This window comes from Erythrolamprus reginae, chromosome 7 (genome assembly GCF_031021105.1).
Source record: "Erythrolamprus reginae isolate rEryReg1 chromosome 7, rEryReg1.hap1, whole genome shotgun sequence".
In the NCBI taxonomy this organism is placed as follows: Eukaryota; Metazoa; Chordata; class Lepidosauria; order Squamata; family Dipsadidae; genus Erythrolamprus; species Erythrolamprus reginae.
In genome coordinates this window covers 73,974,638-73,999,466 of record NC_091956.1, presented here as the reverse complement: position 1 = coordinate 73,999,466, position 24,829 = coordinate 73,974,638, and the positions used below count along the sequence as shown (strand labels likewise).

The following is a 24,829-nucleotide window of genomic DNA, read 5'->3' as shown; positions in this document are numbered from 1 at the left end:
AAATAAATATTTTTTTTCCATAAATAAAATAATTCTTAAGAGGTTACATTGAAAATGGGGGTGGGGGGGACTGAAAAGCTATCAAAAAGACATTTGGGAGATCATTCCTTGTAAGTCAGATTCTCAACACATCTAACGCAATGCTGTCAAAACTGGCTAATTGCAAGTCTTCTGGAATTCAGGGGCAATATTTTGCCTCATTATTCCTGGAGTTGTTGAGGATTATTCCAAAAAAAAAAGGAAAAGAATTGTAAAGACAAGAAAAGTTATTATTTCCAAGATCTATCCAGAGTTCTGTTATCGGCTGCAGATAATAATAATTAATAATAATAATTTATTAGATTTGTATGCCGCCCCTCTCCGAAGACTCGGGGCGGCTCACAACAATAATAAAACAATATTACAATGAAACAAATCTAATATTAAAAACATATAAAACCCCATCATTTAAAACCATGCAGCAGACGCATACCAAACATAAAATATAAAAGCCTGGGGGAGGTGTCTCAATTCCCCCATGCCTGGCGATACAGGTGGGTCTTAAGTAATTTGCGAAAGACAAGGAGGGTGGGGGCAGTTCTAATCTCTGGGGGAGTTGATTCCAGATCATTTCGGCAGTCATCTGTGAGTGAAAGCAAGTGGCCGCAGAAGGCGAGGCAGGTGTTGGGGTGTACAAGGTCTCCTAAGTAGGGAAGCTCCACTGCCCATCCCCACCCTAGCTCATTTTTTACCTGTGTCCAGTGAAGGGCTACCATTTTTTTTTGCTACCACCCTATGGGTGTGGCTTATGCATTTTCTTTCAACATCTTTCAGTGCAAATTGGGTGCTCTGGGGTGGAGTTCCATTTTTGCTACCCCACTGTGGTCCCTCCATCTGGGCAGTAGCCCACCCCTGCCTGTGTCCCACGGCAGTTTCTTAATTAAGGCTAATTTTGTGGGTGAAACATAATTTGATTGCATGCGCTTAAAAACGTGATAGGGCTTCTTTTGAAAATGGGTCGGGTTTTTGGAGAAACACAGTACAGTGTTCCCTCGATTTTCGCGGGGGATGTGTTCCGAGACTGCCTGCGAAAGTCGAATTTCCGCAAAGTAGAGATGCGGAAGTAAATACACTTTTTTTTGCCTATGAACAGTATCACAAGCCTTCCTTTAACACTTTAAACCCCTAAACTGCAATTTCTCATTCCCTTAGCAACCATTTAGATTATTACTCACCATGTTTATTTATTAAAGTTTATTAAAAAAAATATTTATTAAAGGCGGACGAAGGTTTGGCGATGACGTATGATATCATCGGGCGGGAAAAACTGTGGTATAGGGAAAAAAACAGCAAAGTATTTTTTAATTAATATTTTTGAAAAACCGTGGTATAGCCGTTTCGCGAAGTTCGAACCCACGAAAATCGAGGGACCACTGTAGTGTTGTTTGTTATTATGGCTCCTTACTGCTAACTGTAGATAACTTGGCAGACATTTTACTATGCAAGTTAAAAAGTCGATTCAGTTTGTTATCCACTCCACGTTTTGTATTTTAGAAGCAAAGAAAAGCAAGCGCTTTCAGTAAGGACCAGTTGTGTATCCCTAGATCACAAAGAACAACAGTAATGTTGAAGCTGTTAACCTAATAGATATTAAATTCTCACATAATATAACCTAATTCAATGATATCATAATTGGCTTTCAATTACACTTATTCCCCTACTTATTTTCTCATTAAGGAAAATTTAACTTTCTTTTGTATATACTATCCTACTTCCTGGATTGTGTCATCTATTTTACACTCATTATATTCTCTATAGTCATCAAACAGCAACCCATTAAAAGAGGAAGAGTCCAAAAAATAAAATAGAATTGCAAACTCCAGACTTAGCATTAGTTAAAAAGGGGGGGAGGCGCTACATAAAAGTTTTGCTCTGTTAACAGAGATTGATGGTTGAAAGAAGTCAATTTGGACACCATTATAGAATATTCAGTATGATGCTGACAAAACAGTTCCAGAGCCAGTTGCCAAAGCAAATTAAATTAGCTCTTAAGCTCATCCAACAAGTATGATGTTCTTGTTGGATGAGAATCAAGCAAGGATAAATTGGAGTTCTAAGCACTTTGTTCCACATAGTTCTACACAACTAGGGCAGAGAGAAAGATAAGAAAGAAAATCTGATAAATAAGATTTCCAGACGTCTGACGAGGATGGAACTAGCAAGCAGAATATATATTAAAGCACCAGGAGCTATACTATTTGGATAGGGGTTTCAAACTCAAAGCCCAGGGAACAGATCCTTTTATCTGGCCGGCGGGGCTGCCCCGGAAACAGCGAAGGACCACAACACCTCTGCCAGAGAAAATGGAGATCAGGAGCCCATTTTCTTTGCCAAAGCGCTTGGTGCCCTGACATGAGTGATGTCGAGCCGGCCATGCCCATTCTGCCCCACCCAAGATCAAATATCTCCGGGACCGCCTTCTGCCGCATGAATCCCAGTGACCGGTTAGGTCCCACAGAGTTGGCCTTCTCCGGGTCCTGTCGACTAAGCAATGTCGTTTAGCGGGACCCAGGAGAAGAGCCTTCTCTGTGGTGGCCCCGACCCTCTGGAACCAGCTCCCCCCAGATATCAGAGTTGCCCCCACCCTCCTTGCCTTTCGCAAGCTCCTTAAAACCCACCTCTGTTGTCAGGCATGGGGGAATTGAAATTTTTTCCCTTCCCCCTAGGCTTATAGAATTTATACATGGTATGCTTGTATGTATGAATGGTTCTTTAAATTGGGGTTTTTTAGATTATTTTTAATATTAGATATGTTTACATTGTCTTTTTATATTGTTGTTAGCCGCCCTGAGTCTTCGGAGAGGGGCGGCATACAAATCTAATAAATAAATAAATAAATACAACCCTGATGTGGCTCTCAATGAAATTGAGTTTGACATCCTTGATTTAGGATATTATAATCTAGAACAGTGATGGTGAATTTATAAGACTGCGGAGTCTGCGGAGAGGGGTGGCATACAAATCTAAATAATAATAAATAAATAAATAATAATAATAAATAAGACACATGTTAAAGGAGACACATCATTACCTACCGATTACCTATGGGGCTGCCTTCTGCACATGAATCCCAGCAACCAGTGAGATCCCACAGAGTCGGCCTTCTCCAGGTCCTATCAACTGGACAACGTCGCTTGGCAGGGCCTAGGGGAAGAGCCTTCTCTGTGGGGGCTCCGGCTCTTCTGGAATCAGTTCCCCCCAGAGATTCGTACTTCCCCCACCCTCCTCGCCTTCTGCAAGAATCTTAAGGCTCATCTATGCTGTCAGGCTTGGGGCGAATAGACCCTAGCTCCCTGGCCAATGAATGTTACGTAGGCTTGTTATTTGAGTGTGTATGATTGGTTTTTTAATAATACTGGGTTTTATAGATTAGTACACTTAGTTTTAAATTAATTGGATTTAGATTATTGTATTGTATTGTTCTTCTTTTTATGTGTTGTAAGCTGCCCCGAGTGTTCGGAGAGGGGCGGTATATAAATCCAAATGAATGAATGAATGAATGAATGAATGAATGAATGAATGAATGAATGAATGAATGAATCTCGAATGTACAGTAAGACCTGACAACGATTCTTCTCAAATACATGCCCTGTTTCATGTGATGTTCACAGGCTGTGGAAGCCATGTGAAGATAAGATGTGCTCTCACATGGCCTTCAGTCCCTCTGGAAGTCGATCAAGTGGGATTTTGAATTTTTTAGGTTATTGAACTGGATGACATATTTTAGAAGTCAAAAATAAATTGTATTATTATTATTATTATTATTATTATTATTATTATTATTATTATTATTAATTAGATTTGTATGCCGCCCCTCTCTGAGAACTCGGGGCGGCTCACAACAATAAACAATGTACAAATCCAATATCTAAAAACACAATTTAAAATGCTTATTAATAAATAATCAAACAACCCAATCAAACCATACATAAAACAGTAGTTAGGGGAGATGTCAATTTCCCCATGCCTGGCGGTGAAGATGAGTTTTCAACAACTTACGAAAGGCAAGGAGGGTGGGGGAGGTTCTGATCTCTGGGGGTAGTTAGTTCCAGGGGGCCGGGGCCACCACAGAGAAGGCTCTTCCCCTGGGCCCCGTCGTTGCTTAGTCGATAGGACCCGGAGAAGGCCCACTCTGAGGGACCTAATCGGCCACTGGGATTCATGCGGCAGAAGACAGTCCCGGACGTATTATTGGCAATCAATGCTGTATTTGAAATAATATTTGAAATAGTGGTATTCTGGGCAATCAGATGATAAGCAGACAAGGTATGGTGGTTTTAGCACAGTAACAGATGGACTTCAGAGTGTCGGAGTGACAAAATCAACAAAGCAGTACTTTGCTTTGTTGATTTTGTCACTCCGACAAAATGTTGAGAGACTGGCAGGAGAGGAGCTGCAGACAACCTCTAAAAAGCGATTCCTTTTATGCAATGTTCAGTTGTAGGGAGAGGATAAAGAAAGAAAAAAGAAAGAAAATAAGCCACGATCCCCCCCCTGCTTTTTTAGTTTTCTTGCCATAGCAAAGTGGAAGAATTTTCCAAGATAAAGCACTCTCAAATATACACACACATACAATGTTTGCTAAGAAAGCAGCTTCTGCACAAAACTATTCACTTGTGAATAGAGAATAAAATAGAATATTTCAGGAATGAAGATGGAGTGAAGGAGACACAAATAAATAAATAAATAAATAAATAAATAAATAATAAATAAATAAATAAATAAATAATAAATAAATAAATAGCTTTTTATTAGTGCTATTATTGCTTAAATATTGTAGTTACTTGGGGAAATTAAAAATAGAGGTGTAATAAGATAGAGTAAGCCAGGTAGATGCCAACATGACCCAGTAATTTGTTACTGCCCTATGAATTGCCTAAGTATCCTAAATTTGCTTAAGTGTTGTTCTGTCGGGCTCTCTGGTAGACTCCTCCCAAAAATTCACAGGTACAAATTTCAGACACACACACGTTTGAAAATTCAAAACAATGTTCTTTATAATGAAAATTCACTTAAACCAAGCCCTCTTTTGATATAGCAAAGAGCACTGGTCTCCAAACAAACTGGTAATTTGTACAAGTCCCTTATCAGTTCTGTGATACTTATCTTGCAGCTGTAAGGCAATTCACAGTCCTTCTTCTTTCACAAAGTGAAACACCCTTTGCTCTGGTTTAGTTTCAAAGCGGGGAAAAATCCGCACACAAAAGGTCAAAGTCAGTAAAGCAGTCACGAAACACAACGATCAGCTAATCCTCCACAATGGCCAAACCCACAGGCTGATCTTTATAGCAGCCTCACTAATGACCACAGCCCCACCCAACCACAGGTGGCCTCATTTTCTTTGATAATAATCTCTCAGTTGTTGCTGCCTATGCATTGCATGCGTGGCTGTATCATTAACTCTTGTTCTGAATCCAAGGAGGAGCTAGAGAATTGATCTCCTTCTGAGCTGTCTGCCACACTCTCCTCCTCCCTGTCACTCATGTCTTCTTGGTCAGAGGAGCCTTCATCATCAGATTCCACCGGGGGGGGGGGCAAAACAGGCCTGCAGCATGAGGATGTCTCCCCCACATCCACAGTCCTTGGGGCAGGAGCTGGGCCAGAGCTAACCACAGCAAGTGTTATGGTGGTCCACTTGAGAAAGTCAATAGTGACATCTACCCTATATCTTCTGCAGTAAAAGATGGATGCAAATATTCCAGCTTCTCTCCCAACTTTCATCCTTCCTTGATTTACTCCACTGGGTAACTAATTCAGCACTAGGAAGAATTTTTCCATCCATCATTAAATAAGAATCTGACTTATTGTAACTTAAATCCTTTATTTCAGACCCTGTGTTTTGAAACGAGGCAGAACAGATCTTGACTTTCCATGTGATATCCTTCCCTGCATTTAAAGAATGCTGTCATAATGTCGCCTTCAGTAACTTAAGGCCAAGCATAACAGTTCCTCCAACCTTCTCTTCATGGGCTTTGGTTTCCAGGTACTAAATTATTTACATTGTCCTTTTCTGAACTTCTTCCAGCTACTCTGAAAATTGGAAATAAACACAATACTCAAGATAAAGTCTAACCAAAACTGGATGAAGAGGAATACTTATTTCCTGCAGTTTGGAAGGAATATTTCCATTATAGGCTTAACTTCATTTTGCCTTTTTTTTAATAGCAGCACAACATTGTTAGTTCAAGTTCAGTTTGCAATCAAATATAATTTCTACATCTTCACAATTATCATTAACAAGCCAGATATTATCTATTCTATATCTTCGTGTTTGAGTTTTGTTTCCTAATGAGCTTTTCATTTGTCTTGATTAAATTTCACTTAGTTATTTTTATCTCAGTTTCCTAAACTATTTTTCCATCTTTAGGCTATTAGCTATCCAATCCAGTGTAGGATGTTATGTTATTTGCAAATCAAAGCTTTCTCACCAACAAATTGTGGGGTAATTTGTCAAATATTTTGTAAAGGTCAAGCTATATTATGTCTACAGCATTCCTACACAGTTATTATGTAACAAATTCACCAAGTTTAAAAAAAAATACTTTGGCAAGATTTCTCGTCAAATCTACGCTGATTGAGTTCTGGTAATTACCACATTTTTCCATTGTGTTTACAAACCACTCCTTTTATGATCTTCTCTGAAATCTTTTCATGCAGTGAAGTCAGACTGATTTTATCAGAATTTCTTTTTTAAAAATGGGAATAACTCATGTCCTCCAACAGTCATCTGGAACTTGTTGATAGTAATTTCTTACGGAAGATACAAAAAAGTGCAACTATTGTTATTCTCAAAAGGAAAAACAAGAGATAGACAGCACCCCTTTTCTATGCTTTACTTGTTCCCATTAGCCTTTTGTAGGGTACAAAATAAAATTAACTTCTGTATTGGCTCTTATTGTGGAAGTAGCAACGATGTCCTTGTTCAGTTGAGATAGGTGGAAGCATAAATGTCTTGGCTCTTACAGGCTGTAGGTAGGAAATCCTACAGACAAAATGCAGGTCAAGTATCCCTATCAATGAGAAGCTCCGGGACCACCTTCTGCCGCACGAATCCCAGCGACCGATTAGGTCCCACAGAGTTGGCCTTCTCCGGGTCCCGTCGACTAAACGATGTCGTTTGGTGGGTCCCAGGGAAGAGCCTTCTCTGTGGTGGTCCCGACCCTCTGGAACCAGCTGCCCCCTGAGATTAGAACTGCCCCCACCCTCCTGGCCTTTTGTAAACCCCTTAAAACCCACCTCTGCCTTCAAGCATGGGGGAACTGAGATAACTTCCCCAGGCCTATATTGTTTATGTATGGTATGTTGTGTGCATGTTTTTTTAAATTATGGGTTTTTAGTTTTAATTACAGATTTGTATTGTACATTGTTTTTTCTATTACTGTTGTGAGCTGCCCCGAGTCTACGGAGAGGGGCGGCATACAAATTTAATAGATAGATAGATAGATAGATAGATAGATAGATAGATAGATAGATAGATAGATAGATAAAATAAAGCTACATTACTCCTCATCTCCCAGAGTAATGTTCCAAACCTCATGTAATATTTCCTATGGAGAAATAACTGAGTTTATAAATATGCAGAGTTAATCAGCTCAACTTTCCTAGGATTGCTGGGAGTCCCAAGATTCTGCTGGAAACTATAAAATAGTTGCCTGAGAATGATGGAATGAGCCCAGGTCAGGAGTGGGTTCTGGATTGCGTTACTGCCGGTTCACTTAGGGACGTGACATGGGAACGTGCGGGTGCTATGCACAACTTGTGCACTTCGCGCATAGAAGCGTGCACGCACAATACTAAAAAAATAGGCGCCGCTGAGAGAACTGGCTTGAGAGTATGACCAAGTTACTACCTGTTCTATAGAATCAGTTCAAACCAGTAGGAACCCATCTCTGGCCTATGTGTGTGTTGTGTAGCAATTGCCATTATTACCTCCTCCCAAATATTGCTTTATTTATGCCATAAACCAATGATGAAGGACCTGTTTTGGTTCATGTGCCAAAAGGGGGAAGCAGGAGGAAAGCGCACATGGATGGCCACACTCATAATTCAATAAACCCCATGGTGCAGACATGTGTGACCCCCTGTTCCCAGCACGTGATTGCACACTCATTTTTAGCTTTCCCCAGGCTTCAGAGCCTTTCTAGGAGCCTGGCAGGAGGCGAAAACAGCCTTCCCTCTCCAGAGGTCCTATGAAGACTGGAAATGGCCCGTTTGCTAACTTCCCATTGGACCACAAGTCCCGTTTATTTTGCTCTCCCCAGGCTTCAGAGACTTTCTAGGAGGCTGGGGAGGGCGAAAATGGCCTTTCCTGCACAGAGTCCTTCTGGAGGCCAGAAATGTTTCCCAACTTCCAAATGGGCCATTTCCGACTTGTGGAGGACCTCTGGGGAGGGCAGGAAAGGTCATTTTTCTCTTCCCAGCCTCCTAGAAAGACTCTGGGGCTTGGAGAGAAGAAAAAATAGGCCTTCCCCACGCCTCCGGAGGCTGCAAACATCTTGTTTCCCAACTCCCAGTGGGCCCAGAATGCCCAAAAATTAGCTGGCCAATACACACATGCATGCCGGATTTGAGCTTGTGTACCCATCAATATGGTTCTGCGTACCACGTGTGGCACACATGTCATCAGTTGGCCATCACTGCCATAGGCAGAGGAAAAATGGAAAACAGATGCTTCCCAATTATTCTCCCATTTTATTTAGAATAGAATAGAATTTGTATTGGCCAAGTGTGATTGGACACACAAGGAATTTGTCTTGGTGCATATGCTCTCAGCGTACATAAAATAAATATACATTTGTCAAGAATCATATGGCACAACACTTAATGATTGTCATAGGGGTCAAATAAGCAATGAAGAAGCAATATTAATAAAAATCTTAGGATATAAGCAACAAGTTACAGTCATACAGTCAACATGGGAGGAAATGGGTGAAAGGAATGATGAGAAAAACTAGTAGAATAGAAGTGCAGATTTAGAGCTGTATCTAATAACAGATACTGTATGTTGAAAGATTATCTTTTTGTACTCAAGTTGTAAAACAGAGAATATTACCAAAAATGTATTTTGCATTTCTTTCATCTTCATATTTTTTGATATGTTACCATTTTGTCTTGTTTTGCCTCGTGGATTTTTTAAAAATGGATTGCAATATTGAAATTGTATTTAACACATAATCTAGCCTTTTTAAAATAGAAATCTACTGAAATAAAGCATTGTAAATATGTTGTATCCTAAAAGCACACTATCCTTGGCTCATAATCAAGCACACATCTAGTTCTCTTCTATACAATACAATTTGCTTCATATAGTGGAAACTTCACAAGTTTAGGAAGAAAGGAATTCAATCGTATGTTACAAATGGCTCTGGTGCTATAAAATGGACAAGATCCACCCTGTTTAATGGAACATTGCTCAAGTCCAGCAAAACTACTTATTATACAAACAGATCTGAATATAAGGTACGCTACCTATGACTCAAAGTTATGTTTTATGAAGACTTTCAAAACGTCAAACTTTCAGTCATTTAAACAGACTCTCAAGATAAGATCACAAAACTGGTTTAGTCAATATTCTGAGGGATTCATAATCAAAGAAAACTTTCAGGAAAATAAATATAGATATTCAGTGGTCAGGAATGGAACTGAAAACAAAATGATTAGGGGATAAGGGCGTGCATAAGCGCACCAGTGTGCCTACCCTTCCCTGTCTTACTGTCTCCATGTATTTGTAAAACATCATGTACTCAAAACCATGCTTATAGTTTTTATATATTCATAATATATTATTATTATTATTATTATTATTATTATTATTATTATTATTAATTAGATTTGTATGCTGCCCCTCTCCGAAAACTCAGGGCGGCTCACAACAATAAACAATGCACAAATTCAATATCTAAAAACACAATTTAAAACCCTTATTAATAAAATAATCACACAACCCAATCAAACCATACATAAAAGTTTATACTTTGTATGTAATCCCCCACCTATAAAGGAGTCAGACAAGGATGCATCTTGGCCCCAACGTTGTTTAACCTTTATGTCAATGACATTCCAGGATTTCTCCAATCCACAGACCTGCACATGCCAAAGATCCTCAACAGACATATTAACATCCTTCTATATGCTGACGACATGGTTCTGATGGCACATTCCCAAGTAGGCTTGAGAAGACTGATGAGGAAATTTAGTGATTATTGTGCTCTTAACTACTTGAACATTAATAAGCACAAATCCAAAGTGGTGGTTTTTGGGAAAAGGCGAGTTAAATATAACTGGTATTTAGATGGGGAGCCTATAGAACAAACAGACAGATTCAATTACTTAGGGGTGGTTTTTACAGATGCAGGGCCCTGGGCCAATCATTTTAAACAAAGTTCTATGAAGGCCACAGCACGCTCTAAAACGTTAATTAAATTACTTAGTTATAACCACCCAAGCTCCCTGCTCCCAATTCTGAAGGTCTATAAAGCAAAAACCGCACCTGTGCTAACATATGGTGCGGAATTGTGGGGCCTGTTAAAGGCTGCACCACTAGAACAAAACCAAGCATGCTTTCTAAGAACCATCTTGGGGACCGACAGAAATACATCCGCAGCAGCAGTAAGAGCTGAAACTGGCATCCATTCCATCTACAGTTTAACAGTTATTAAAGTCTTCAACTATTGGTGGAGGATTCTCCCAATGGAACCTGACAGACTCCCAAAAATGTGCTTAGAAGAACAGATGGGCACACCCAAACCCACTACATGGGTCAACCAGCTCTCTCAAAGCACCCTATATCTCGGTTTCTCAATGCAACACCTGCTTTCAGCTGGACATCAGGCCAAGGAAATATTTAAACAAAGAGTTTTAGATGTTAATGCACAAATTGATATGGCGGTACTTTCTAAGTGCAGGTCACTGAAATGGTTAGCCAAGAACAAAAGAGCCTTTCAACTAGAAAAATATCTGACAATGGGTCTGACCCAATACCATAGAACAGCACTCACTAGAGCAAGATTTGAGCAGTTAGATTCTATGGTTAGATACGGACGATTCCACCAAGTACCATATTTTGAGAGAACATGCATTTGCGGTGCACCAGAAATAGAAGACATTGCACATGTGCTACTCAATTGTAAACTATACTCTTCAGTAAGACCTCAGTATTTACAGCCCCTACTGGACAAAATCATACACTGGGACTGTAATAAACAATTATCATTTTTTCTTCAGGGTACAAATATATATGTAGTTTCTAGAACCGCTAAGTTTATAGTCAGGGTTGTACAGATGAGAATACGTTTTATAGAACATATTGGGGTGGCATGCAAAGGAGATGAACTTACTTAAGAATATTTTATATCAGTATCTTAGTTTTGTTTAATATAATCCTTTGCACGAGTTATATTCTCATGTTTTACTACTCAATTTTAGCTTATTATACTGCATTTTAACTTATTATTTATTCAAATTCCCTCTATTTTAGCCAATTTTACTGTATTTTAACCAGTCACAGTTTTATGATGACCGATGTGGTCCCTTTTCTTGCTTTGATATGGTCGATTGACTAATCAAATAAAGTTGATATTTATTTATATTTGTATGTAATCTTATACAAGCTTGACAAAATAAATAATAAATAAATGCTAGAGGACAGGTTAAACAGAAGACTTCTAAACTGAAGAGGAAAATATGTCATGAAAAGGCATTTTGATATGAAATATATTCGGATTCCTTATGTTCAACTTCTGAAGAACTTGGAACAAACTTCCAGCAGACGTGGTTGGTAAATCCACAGTAACTGAATTTAAACATGCCTGGGATAAACATATATCCATCCTAAGATAAAATACAGAAAATAGTATAAGGGCAGACTAGATGGACCATGAGGTCTTTTTCTGCCGTCAGACTTCTATGTTTCTATGTTTCTATAACTAATGAACTTTGTCAAGTATTCCATTCCTGGTTATACTATAAGACACCCATCTACAAAGACATCGGAAGAATTGGAAGGACCCACTGATTGACACTTCTATAAGTTCTACTACGTATATTCCATGTTGTTATAAATATCTTTAAAAGCCAGAATGTTCATTATTTATAAGATAAATGGACAAGCTAAACTTTTCATCTGACCAAAAAAATATAGATATGAGAAAGCGGGTATGACATTGTTGCTATTTTAGAACATAATGTGAAAGAGAACACATATTTGCACCAAGCAATTGTTACTTGACATAATTTATTTCATTCTGGGGGGAAATGTGTTCTGCCAAGTGCTATAAAATGAACATTCTTTAGAAATGCAATAGTAATAAAAGTCTTGGAGTACATTGAACAAGTGGGAGTAAGATTAAATATAAAGATCAAACTAATTACAACAGGTACAGCAACAATGGAGGCATTAAAAGTGTGTGTGTGTGTGTGTGTGTGTGTGTGTGTAAGGGAGGCTATTTATATCCTCTTAGGATCAACTATCAACAGTAAAGGAACCAGCAATCAAAAATATACCACAAACTATTATTTGGTGAAGTAGACCTTGGAAATGATACTGAGATGCTGAGATGTGTGTCCAAGGATGTCAAACTCCATTTCATTGAGGGCCACATTAGGGTTGTGCTTGACCTCGGAGGGTGTAGGGTGTGTCTGGCCAGGGCGGGCATGGGCAGCTCAACATCACTGGTGTCAGGGGCGCCTGTGGTGGCCCGAGCACTCTGCCAGCGAAAATGGGCTTCCAAGCTCTGTTTTGAGCTCAGTCTCCTGCAACCCTCTGCCAGCGAAAATGGGCTTCCAAGCTCTGTTTTGAGCTCAGTCTCCTGCAACCCTCTGCCAGCAAAAATGGGCTTCCAAGCTCTGTTTTGAGCTCAGTTTCCTTCCACCCTCTGCCAGCAAAAATGGGCTTCCAAGCTCTGTTTTGAGCTCAGTCTCCTGCAACCCTCTGCCAGCAAAAATGGGCTTCCAAGCTCTGTTTTGAGCTCAGTCTCCTGCAACTCTCTGCCAGCAAAAATTGGCTTCCAAGCTCTGTTTTGAGCTCAGCCTCCTGCAACCCTCTGCCAGCAAAAATGGGCTTCCAAGCTCTGTTTTGAGCTCAGCCTCCTGCAACCCTCTGCCAGCAAAAATGGGTTTCCAAGCTCTGTTTTGAGCTCAGCCTCCTGCAACCCTCTGCCAGCAAAAATGGAGCTCAGGCCTCATAGGCCACTCTTTCATTGTTTGCAGGGCTCCTCCTGTCCTCCTCCTCTGGGCATGGATCTGGCAGAGCTCCAGCCGGTCCCTGAGGAGCCTCAGGCTGAATCACAACAGGTATATTGTGAGAAGACATGTTCCTTAGAAAAATCTATAATACTGGGGGGGAAAAGAAAAATAAGGAGGACAAGCCAGCAGAAAGATGGATGTCCTCAATTATAGCAGTGACTGGTGCACTATTGGAAGACTTTAAGGACCATATTGGGAACAAATCCTCCTGGATAAAATTTACCTTTTTGATCACCAAAAAATGATACTGACTTGATGGAGCATAATCAATCACAACCAAACAAACAACTGACCCACCATTAAAAACGGCCTCCAATAACTTACCAATAATTTAACATTGTTCATGGGTAAAATCAGAAGTGTTTATAGCTTTTGTCTCATCATTTCTTAATTTGTATTGACTCATGTTGGAGTCCATCTAGCATTTTATTTCCATTAAGTTCTTTTGACTAAAATGCTGGATTTTCTGTTTGCTTTGAATACTAGAATTATGGATATTTGCTGACTTTTCAAGAACCATTTACATTTTGCTCACTCATGAACAACGAAATCGCATAATTGTGATATAGAATTATAAAGAACATCACATTTTCTCATTTTTTTTCTTATTTTGTTATCCAATTACTTTAAGAGCTTTTATTCTCTTAAATGTAATTATTCTTAAATCTTTTTTGTATCATTAAATGGCTTTCTCAAAAGTTATTGTACATCTAAATATATCTGTATCATTAATATATTTGTTCCATTTGTATCACAATAGTCAGATAAGGTGAACTTGAGCACAATGCTTTAAAGAGAACATTGAAATGGCATCTAGACAGATAAGAGCATGGTGGTGAAATATGGGCAAGGAATGAGAAATTCATTTAAATTACTTAATAAAGGAAACCACCTTTCTAAAAATATACATACATTTACACATATATACATACATGCATGCATACATACATACATACATACATACATACATATCAAGAGGCAGATCCTTGAAACAGTTGAGGATATCTACAGCTATAATTTTAACAATTTTATGGGAATACATTTCTTAGTAACGATTCTAATAAGTACAGTGGTACCTCGAGATAAGAGTTTAATTCGTTCCGGACCTGGGCTCTTAAGTCGAGCAGCACTTATCTCGAACGACTTTTCCCCATAGGAATTAATGTAAATAATTTTAATTGGTTCCAGCCCTCAAAAAACTCACAAAGTTAGTCTAAATTATGCAGAAAGACATGTTTTTAATGAAGAAATGTACATGTACATATAAATGAATAATGAAGTTTCTTTCACTTAACTTGTAAACTTTCTTAAACTTTTAAATTTACATATGTTCAACTTCTCTGCCACCCAATCCTGTAGGACAGAGGTCCCCAACCCTTTTTGCACCAGGGACCGGCTTTAAGCGATCAAGAGAGGAATGGGTGAATGAATGGACGGAGGGTGGGAAGGAAGGAAGGAAAGAAAGAGGGAAGGGACAGGAACAGAGGAAGGAAGCAAGGAAACTTATGAAAGGGGAGAGTAAGAGAGGAATGAGTGAAGGGAGGGAGGGAGGGAAGAAGGTGGGAAGGAGAAAGAAAAGAAGAAATAGAGGAAGGGAAGGTAAAAGAGAGAAAGAAAAAGAGCAAGAAAGAAAGAAAGAAAGAAAGAAAGAAAGAAAGAAAGAAAGGGGGAAGGGACAGGAACAGAGGAAGGAAGCAAGGAAACTTATGAAAGGGGAGAGTAAGAGAGGAATGAGTGAAGGGAGGGAGGGAGGGAGGGAGGGAAGAAGGTGGGAAGGAGAAAGAAAAGAAGAAATAGAGGAAGGGAAGGTAAAAGAGAGAAAGAAAAAGAGCAAGAAAGAAAGCTGCAAGCACCCCCCCGAGCCCCCCAGGCCGGCTGCAACCTTTTAAAACACGCGCGCCGCTTCGCAGCTGTCTCCTGAAGCCGAACGCGGAAGTTAGCGTTTGGCTTCAGGAGACAGCTCCTTGGCGCTTGTATCTCGAATTTGGGCTTGTAAGTAGAACAAAAATATCTCTCCCCTCCCAGCTCTTATCTCGAGTTGCTCTTAAGTAGAGCAGCTCTTATGTCGGGGTTCCACTGTATTTGAAATTATAGTATTGAAAGCATTAAAAACTCCAACAGATGTATCTATAAGATTAGAAGTAATATTATTAAGATAATATTTAAGTATATCCTATAGGTTCGCCCTATAGTATTCTTCAAAGATCTGACATCACAGAAAAGTAGTCAAACCCTTGATAATTCTTCTCTACCATTGAGATCAGAACTACTAATAGATTTAAGTAAATAGATAGGTATTTATATAGAACATAACATTTTTATAGCAAGCACATTTAAACAATTTTAGAAGATGCTTAACTACTCTCTTTTCCAAAGTTGTTATAGCAAAGTCTCTTTGGAGATATTCTACAATCTACTTTAAAATAGCATCAGGGATTAAAGTTAACAAGTTCATCTCCAATGCTGTATTATTTTAAGAGTAAACATGTTCCTTGAAATTGGTTTAAAATGAAACACTTTAAAAATAAACATACATAAACATCTTAAGAAATTCAAGGAGAACATCAAGAATTGCTTTAAAATTCTGAACCTCAATGGTAGAGAATCAGAAGCATTATGGAATGAACTTCACCTGGGGTAAAGAATGGCAAGTGTTTTAAATCTCTATTTTGATGTATTGTCCCTGTATGAAGTTTTATTGGAGTTCTTTAAAGTTTCACAAAACTGTAGATTTTATCAAATAGCTTTCACTTCATGTGACACATTTCCTAATATGTAATTAATAAATAGTGCAATAAAAAGGAGTTAAGGTTTGAAGATGACACCAAATTAAACAACTTTAGCATTCCTTCATCCACTTGAAACTTTTATTTACCGTAGTTTTGCAGATAAAAACATCCTGGTGCAAAGGCCCTGATTCATCCTTCTGGCTGGCTGGAGGATTCTGGGAATTGAGGTCCACAAGTCTTAAAGTTGCCAAGTTTTGGGACCTCTGGTATAAGTTCTTAGAACTTCTAGTAGATAAGGAGTCTTATTTCCAGGACTACAGGCTGGGGGAAATCTTTGGGCTATATTGTGGTGTAGACCTGATTCTGATCACGAATCTTTAACTCTTTGGAAAAATTCTACTTTTAAAATAGGTGGTAAATGTCTTATTGGAAAATATGTGTGGAAGCCAGGATAGTAACTTTAATAAATTCTTATATAAGACTATTTGAAGAATTTTTCCTGACTTTAAAGAGAATTGGGTCATCTGAGCTCACAACAGTGGCAGTATTTTCAACTTAAGCACATTTAATGACTCATTCTGGCTAGAAACTTTGGCTGCTTCAAAGGCATCTGTGATGCTTTTCTATTTGATGGAATTCACAAAAGAAGTTAAAGTAGCCATATATCTTTATCAAAAGTTCAAGAATATTTTTACAGCAGATATTACTGGAATATATTAAACATGGATTAAAGAATTGAAATCTCCAATGTTGTATTAATAGAAAACAATGTTTAAATGGTATTGATAAAAAGATGAATAAAAAGAAATGTATTTAGAATGTGTTGGATGTACTGTAAAAAATGAAGATCAGATTTTCTCGGTTGGAGATATTCAAAAATTCTGGTTTTATTAATTCATATGATATGATCTTATGAATCTTTGACAGTTTGGGAGGCATAGTTGTATTTTTAAGATACATAAGTAATTTTATGGAGGAACTATTAAATGTTAAAGACATCAATGTGACCCTCAATTATATACCAAAGTTCTAAAATAACTCTCCATGAGGAAATATGGTTGAACCAGGCCCTGTGGTGGCTATTATTGAGAAACTAGACAAGTGATATTATTCTAGATGGTAAAGTTTGGCTTTGGAAATGTGTAACTTATCTATTTCACATTAATCACAAGAGGAAATGATATGCCCTTCTTGGCATAGATTTTAAGATATTTTACAATATTTTACAATGGATTATAATATATATTATTTTTGTAAGCTAGTAATTGTAGTTTAATATATAAGGAAGCTTTTTTCTGATTTATTTGTTTTCTTCCTTTTTTATTTTTTATTATGGGTTGTTTAGTTTAGTTTGGAGTTTTCTGTATATCTTTATTATTGTATATTGTGCTTTGCACTTTATAAAAATGAAGAATAATATTTAAGACAAGTAAAAAACAATGCTACCTAACTGATACTATTGCCATGAACAGAATGACAAAAACACTGAAGCACTTCTATGTAAATTAGATACTATTGAAATACTGTAATTTTAAGTTGCAACATCTATTTTAGAGAATGGATTAAATGAAGTACAGCTATTGGTTAAATGCTTCCAGGTGGGACATGTTAGTTAGTCTGTAACAAATAACAACAATGTGGAGTTGGGATGCTTTAAAAAGAAAATAACCTCCCAAGATTCTCTCATCAGCAAAATAAGATTCCCAGTTATCCAAAAGAAATTCCACCCACTAAATTCAATTTAGACTGGACTGGACTGGACTGGACTAGACTTCTTTATTGGCCAAGTGTGATTGGACACACAAAGAATTTGTCTTTGGTGCATATGCTCTCAGTGTACATAAAAGAAAATATACATTTGTCAAGAATCACGAGGTACAACACTTTATGGGCGAAATCAGTGGAGAAATCCAAGTTTTTTACTACCGGTTTTATAGGTGTGGCTTGGTGGGCGTGGCAGGGGAAGGATATCCCCATACCCATCCCAACTCTGGGGCCAGCTAGAGGTACTTGCTGGTTCTCTGAACTACTCAAAATTTCCGCTACTGGTTCTCCAGAACCTGGGCTAAATGGATCTTTAGGATGTCCTCAAATTCGTGCGGTGTCCAAGAAATAAAATAGCTCATAAGCATAAACTGTTCAACTTATGAGTTTAAGCATAAACTGTTAAGTATACTGCTCAAAAAAAATAAAGGAAACACTCAAATAATACTTCCTAGATCTGAATGAATGAAATATTCTCATTGAATATTTTGTTCTGTACGAAGTTGAATGTGCACAACAGCACGTGAAATCAATTGTCAATCAGTATTGCTTTCTAAGTGGATAGTTTGATTTCACAGAAGTTTGCTTTACTTGGAATTATATTGTGTTGTTTAAGCATTCCCTTTAATTTTTTTTAGCAGTATGCAAGTATAAACTGTTAAGTTTAAAAGCCCTTAAGTATAAACTGTTTTTTTCTGTATTAATTAAATTTCAAAAAAAAGACGGGACTGCTATTGGAGTAGTGCAGGGGTAGACAAAGTTGGTTCTTCTATGAGTTGTGGACTTCAACTCCCAGAATTCCAGAGCCAATCACGCTAGCTCGGGAATTCTGAGTGTTGAAGTCCACATGTTATAGAATAGAATAGAATTCTTTATTGGCCAAGTGTGATTGGACACACAAAGAATTTGTCTTTTGTGCATATGCTCTCAGCGTACATAAAAGAAAAAGATACATTTGTCAAGAATCATGTGGTCCAACACTTAATGATTGTCATAGGAGTCAAATAAGCATTGAAGAAACAATCAATTTTAATAAAAAAATTAAGATATAAGCAACAAGTTACAGTCATACAGTCCTAAGTGAGAGGAAATGGGTGATAGGAATTATGAGAAAAAACTAGTAGAAATACTACTTCAGCTTCAACTGCAACAACACAAGAGCACGCAACAAATTCAAACTTAATATTAATCGCTCCAAGCTTGACTCATTACCGGACCCAGTAGTGTCAACCCCTAACCCCCAACATTTCTCCCTTAGACTATCCATGATTGACCTCTCCAGGTTCCTTAGAGGTCAGTAAGGGGCGTGCATAAGCCTGCCTTTCGTCCCCTGTCCAATTGTCTCTCCTTATCTCATATATCTTTCCTTCCTTTCATATATCTTCTCCTCTACTTTTATATCTTTTCTTTATACATAATACCTCATGTCTATCCTCTTCAATATGTATTGTGTATTGGACAAAATAAATAAATAAATAATAAAATCAATAGAAGTGCAGACTTAGAAGAGCCAACTTTGCCTATCTCTGGACTAGTATAATGTAGAGCAGTGTTTCCCAACCTTGGCAAGTTGAAGATATCTGGACTTCAACTCCCAGAATTCACCAGCCAGCATCTGCTGGCTGGGGAATTCTGGGAGTTGAAGTCCAGATATCTTCAACTTGCCAAGGTTGGGAAACACTGGTGTTGAGTCTCCTGCACCAGCAGGGGGTTGGACTAGATGACCTGCAAGGTCCCTTCCAACTCTAATAATATTTTTTTTTAAAAAAATAAAACATTGTGGGTTTTTTTGTTCTCCAGACAAGGTCATTGGGATCAAGTTAATGATCTCTCTCACACTCCCATATTACCTACCTCCCCGTGATGAACTGACTTCTGGACGGGGTGCACATCGGCTGGACATAATAATTCTCCAGCTTCACGCCTTCCGCGGCCAGTTTATCCAGGGTGGGAGTCCGGATCTCGGAGCCGTGGTAACCGACGTCTCGGAAGCCCTGGTCGTCCGCCAGAATGAAGATGAGGTGCGGCTGGAAAGCGGGAGGAGGAGGAGGAGGTCGCGCCTCGGCGTCTCCTTCCCACTTGGCTGTCCCGTTGGGTTCCTCATGGTCTTCTGTCGCCGACCCCCCAGCGAGGAGGCTGAGCACGGTGAAGCCGGCCAGCAAGCCCCCGGCTCGCATTTTCCCTCGGCCGAGCCGGGTTCAGCGTCCGCTTGTCCCTCCCACGTCCCCCTTTTTATTTTCCTGAGGGGAAAAAAGAGAAAGCGGGGGTCAAGGAGTCTTCCCCGTGAGGGAATATTGAAAGGAGGGCGAGCCCATGGCCAACGCCGCCCGCCCGTCCAAGACTCGGGAGGTGTCCCCTCAGGGCGGGACGTCGTCGAGGTGGCCTCCGTCGCGCTCGGCTGCTCTCAGCCACCGCTCCGGGCCGCTCCCGGCTTCATTCTAACTCGGCTTCTGCAACCCCTTAGGAGGAAGGCTGCAACGGAGCTGCGGGCAAACTGTGAAGCGCGCGCCTCATGCCGCCGTCCCACACCGCTGGCGGGACAGAGACTCGGGGGGAACTCCCGCGCGCGCGCGCGCACCCGCTCCAGGGAAGGAGCCAAATTAAGCTTCTCTCTTTTTCCCTCAGGAGAGGGAAAGGCGCGACCCGCCAGGGCTTCGCTGTTTGCCGCCACCGGCGAATTAATCCCCGCTTCGTTTCCTTTTCCCCTCTCCCGACCGCCTCCCTGGCTCTCCCACACCCCGCCCTTGGCGAGAAAAAGGGCCGAGCGAACGCCCGCCCGCTTCCCGGCCCTCGGACCAAGGAGCGCGCGCGCCCTCCGTTTTGCCGGCTAGAATTTTGACCGAGAAGAAAAGCGCTGTGGGCTTTATTGAGCAAACGCTTTGGGGACAACTTTCTTTCTTTCTTTCTCTCTTTCCTTTCTTTCCTTCCTTCCTCTCTCTTTCTTCTTTCCTTCCTTCCTCTCTCTCTTTCTTTCTCTCTCTCCTTTCTTTCCTTCCTTTCTCTCTCTCTCTTTCTTTTCTTTCCTTCCTCTCTCTCTCTCTTTCCTTTGTTTCTTTCCTTCCATCCTTCCTTTCTCTCTCTCTCTCTTTTCTTTCTTTCTTTCTTTCCTTTGTTTCTTTCCTTCCTTCCTCTCTCTCTTTCCTTTCTTTCTTTTTTTCCCTTTCTTTCTTTCTTTCCTTCCTTTGTTTGTTTGTTTATTAGATTTGTATGCCGCCCCTCTCTGCAGACTCGGGGCGGCTCACAACATTAACAAAAAACAATGTATCACAAATCTAATATTAAAAAGTCCTTCCTTCCTTCCTCTCTCTCTCTCTCTCTTTCTTTTCTTTCTTTCCTTCTTTTCTCTCTTTCTTTCCTTTGTTTCTTTCCTTCCTTCCTTTCTCTCTCTCTCTCTTTCTTTTCTTTCTTTCCTTCTTTTCTCTCTTTCTTTCCTTCCTTCCTTTCTCTCTCTCTCTCTTTCCTTTCTTTCTTTCCTTTCTTTTTTCTTTCTTTCCTTCCTTCCTTCGTTTGTTTGTTTGTTTATTAGATTTGTATGCCGCCCCTCTCCGCAGACTCGGGGCGGCTCACAACATTAACAAAAAACAATGTATCACAAATCTAATATTTAAAAGTCTCTAAAAAAAACCCTTATTTAAAAAACAAGGCACACACACAAACATACCATTCATAAATTATATAGGCCAGGGGGAGATGTCTCAGTTCCCCCATGCCTGACGGCAGAGGTGGGTTTTAAGAAGTTTGTGAAAGGCAAGGAGGCAACCCTAATCTCTGGGGGAAGCTGGTTCCTTGGATCATAAAATGAAAATGTGGGAACCAGCTCCCCCGAGGTTCGCACTGCCCCCACCCGCCTTGCTTTCAGAAAAAGTTTTCAAACTTTTCAAACTTCAGGGGAGCTGGTTCCCACATTTTCATTTTATGATCCAAGGAACAGATAAGACTTTCTCCTTTGCAAATTCACAGACAAAAAAAATTCTTGCCTCTGCCTTTTTTGTGGTCTAGCCCAGTGTTTCCCAACCTTGTTGGCTGGGGAATTCTGGGAGTTGAAGTCCAGATGTCTTCAAGTGGCCAGGGTTGGGAAACACTGGTCTAGCCTTCCATTGCCTCATCTATACTTCCTGAAAAGAAAGGAGGTCACATATATGTCAGATTCTCCTTGGATCTGTGTCATGTTGTGAGCCACTCTGGGTCCTTGAAGAGGAGCGGCATACAAGTCTAATAAATAATAATAATAAATAATAATGTTCTTCCCTACTGGTGTTTAACACTGTATGGCAGAATTCATAGAACATGTCAAATGCTAAACACAAAGCAAACATTGCTTTATTAATGCGCCAGCCAGAAGCAAAAGAGATAAATTAGAAACCTATGTGGCCTCTTAATATAAGCCAGAAAAATAATATTCTAATGCTACCTAATGAAGCAATCAATAGATATGAGCAGAACTATTTGTGCAGCTGTCGTTTGGCCAACATTCTAAACTAATTTGGCCAGGGTTTGTATTTTGGCATCTTGTGTGAACTTTAGATATTGTAATGTGTTTAGTTTGTGGTGCAATCTGCTGTAGAACTCCCCGGAGATGGATAAGCAATGTTAAAAATAACAAAGCTTAAAACGTTGTTTGGATGCAGCCAATATATGTAATTCTCAACTCTGAAGGAAGCTGTTTGGAAGAAGCTTTTTGGCGAGTATCATTTATAGCGGAGGGGTGAGAATAGTTACATCTGTTGCTCAGCGGCAAATTGTGCAAGAGTTCTATCCTTTGCATCTGTCTTTCCTATAGTAGGAATGTTAGAAAACCAAATGTGCATTGGAAAAAAAAATATTGTGATTAATCCTTTGTTAGATTTATCCTGAATCTTTTATTCCGGAATTGAAGACAGCATCAACTAAACAATGTCGATTGACGGGCCCCAGGGGAAGAGCCTTCTCTGTGGCGGCCCCGACTCTCTGGAACCAGCTCCCCCCAGAGATTAGAACTGCCCCTACCCTCCTGGCCTATCGTAAACTCCTCAAGACCCACCTTTGTCGTCAGGCATGGGGGAATTGAGATGTCTCCCCCGGGCCTATATAATTTATGTATGGTATGTTTGTAGGTATGTTTGCTTAAAAATGGGGTTTTTTAACTATTTTAAATTGTATATTATTAGATTTGTTATGAATTGTTTTATTGTGTTGTGAGCCGCCCCGAGTCCACGGAAAGGGGCGGCATACAAATCTAATAAATAAATAAATAAATAAACTGGGGGAAAAACCCAAATAAATTTATTGCCCCATAAACTTTCTTGGACCGCAGAATAGTTGATCAGTTGCACATAAAAGTGCCTTGAGACATAAATGTATGAAATAGAGAGTTAGGTTGGTGGGGAGGAACAAAACTGAGAAAGGAATGTTACAGAAGATAAAAGGAAAGAACTGTAAAGTTTTTGAAACTGGTTATAAATCACAATTTTGGGACTAGTGTTACTAGTTTTCCTCTTGAATTGATTGGGATAACCACCAACCATCCTTCTTTTCCTAGACTTGCAAGAGATTTTACAATATTTTTCACATTTGTTACTTAAATTTTTTCCAATGTTATTTGCTTCTAATTCAACATGTATGTATTGCTGGTACTGCACATATGTCTCTAATATTGCAAGACATGTTCATTATTCTTATTTTCCCATCCCTGTTTCCCATTTCCAAACATTCCGGCTATTTTTTTTTCATAGTTTATTTTTCTTAATCTGCTTTGCACTTGGTAATTGGTGTGTGTGTTGGAAAGTCCTTACAGCATCCGTTGGTAGAAGTTTATTTCACTACAAAAATACTGTTGGCAATGCTTTGTTCCTCCAATCTTAAAACCATGGTAATTACTGATTACTCCATAATTATAGTATAATACTTACGGTATCTCTTGCTTTTTAGGCAAAATTGGAAATATAGGTATAAGAATTGACTGTAAGAATGGGAAAAATTTTTAAAGAATGTACTTAAAACCTAAATCTGTGATGAATAGAAGGCTGTACAACGAATGCTGTAAAAAAACCACGGTGTAATAAATTTGTATTTGTATTTATTAGACTCGGGGCGGCTCCGTAGACTCGGGGCGGCTCACAGCAATAATAAAACAATGTACAACAAATCTAATAATTTAAGAAAAAACACTAAAAAACCCATTACTAAAAACAAACATACACACAAACATTCCATGCATAAACTGTATAGGCCCAGGGCAGATGTTTCAATTCCCCCATGCTTGACGGCAGAGGTGGGTTTTAAGGAGTTTACGAAAGGCAAGGAGGGTGGGGGCAGTTCTAATCTTCGGGGGGAGCTGGTTCCAAAGGGTTGGGCTGCCACAGAGAAGGCTCTTCCCCTGGGTACCGCCAAACAACATTGTTTAGTCGACGGGACCCGGAGAAGGCCAACTCTGTGGGACCTAATCGGTTGCTGGGATTCGTGCGGCAGAATGTTCTTCATAGTAAAGAAATTCCACTATCCTCAGCTCTGAACATGGATATATCTACTCAATCTCCTACTTATAAAATGATAAAATAATTAAGCATTTTTAAAATAAATTAGAGGGTTGGAAGGAGGCAGGGAAAGAGCCATTTAGTGAACAGAAATAAAAGCAATTAGCTCCTGATTATTGGTTTGTAAGAACTAATTATACAGAAGCAGGCTTGGTTGCTTTATCTGTATGCACATGTTGTTCTGTTTGCTAGGGGAACATTAATTATAGTAGCACATTTTCTCTCATTAAGAGAATCTAAACCTCCCTTTAACTGGAAGTAGTGATCAGAAAAAGAAACTAATGTAATTTGCAAATGATAATCCTGGGGAAATAGTGATCATTGTTGTCTTTTAGTACTTCCATTGCTGAAATCCTAAACCTACCACCAGAATGCAAAATTGTTTAAACATGGTGGACAAGCATAAACAAAAACTCTTCTTAGGAGATGTTGTGGTTCAGCCTGAGGCTGCTCAGGGACCGGCTGTGTCTCTGCTGGCTCCATGCCCGGAGGAGGATGACAGCGAAGAGGAGGGGGCTGAACAGTCGGACGGGGAGAGGAAAA

The 24,829-nt window shown here is 39.5% G+C and overlaps 1 protein-coding gene across 1 annotated transcript in view; it reads right to left on the bottom strand.

Moving 5' to 3' along the window:
- Positions 1-20,301, bottom strand: part of ARSJ (arylsulfatase family member J) — a 29,187-nt gene extending 8,886 nt beyond the window's left edge. The window contains exon 1 of the mRNA XM_070757850.1: positions 19,629-20,301. Within this exon, the coding sequence (XP_070613951.1) occupies positions 19,629-19,951 (323 nt within the window). The 5' untranslated portion in view covers positions 19,952-20,301. The remainder of the gene's footprint in view (positions 1-19,628) is intronic.
- Between the last annotated feature and the right edge of the window lie 4,528 nt (positions 20,302-24,829).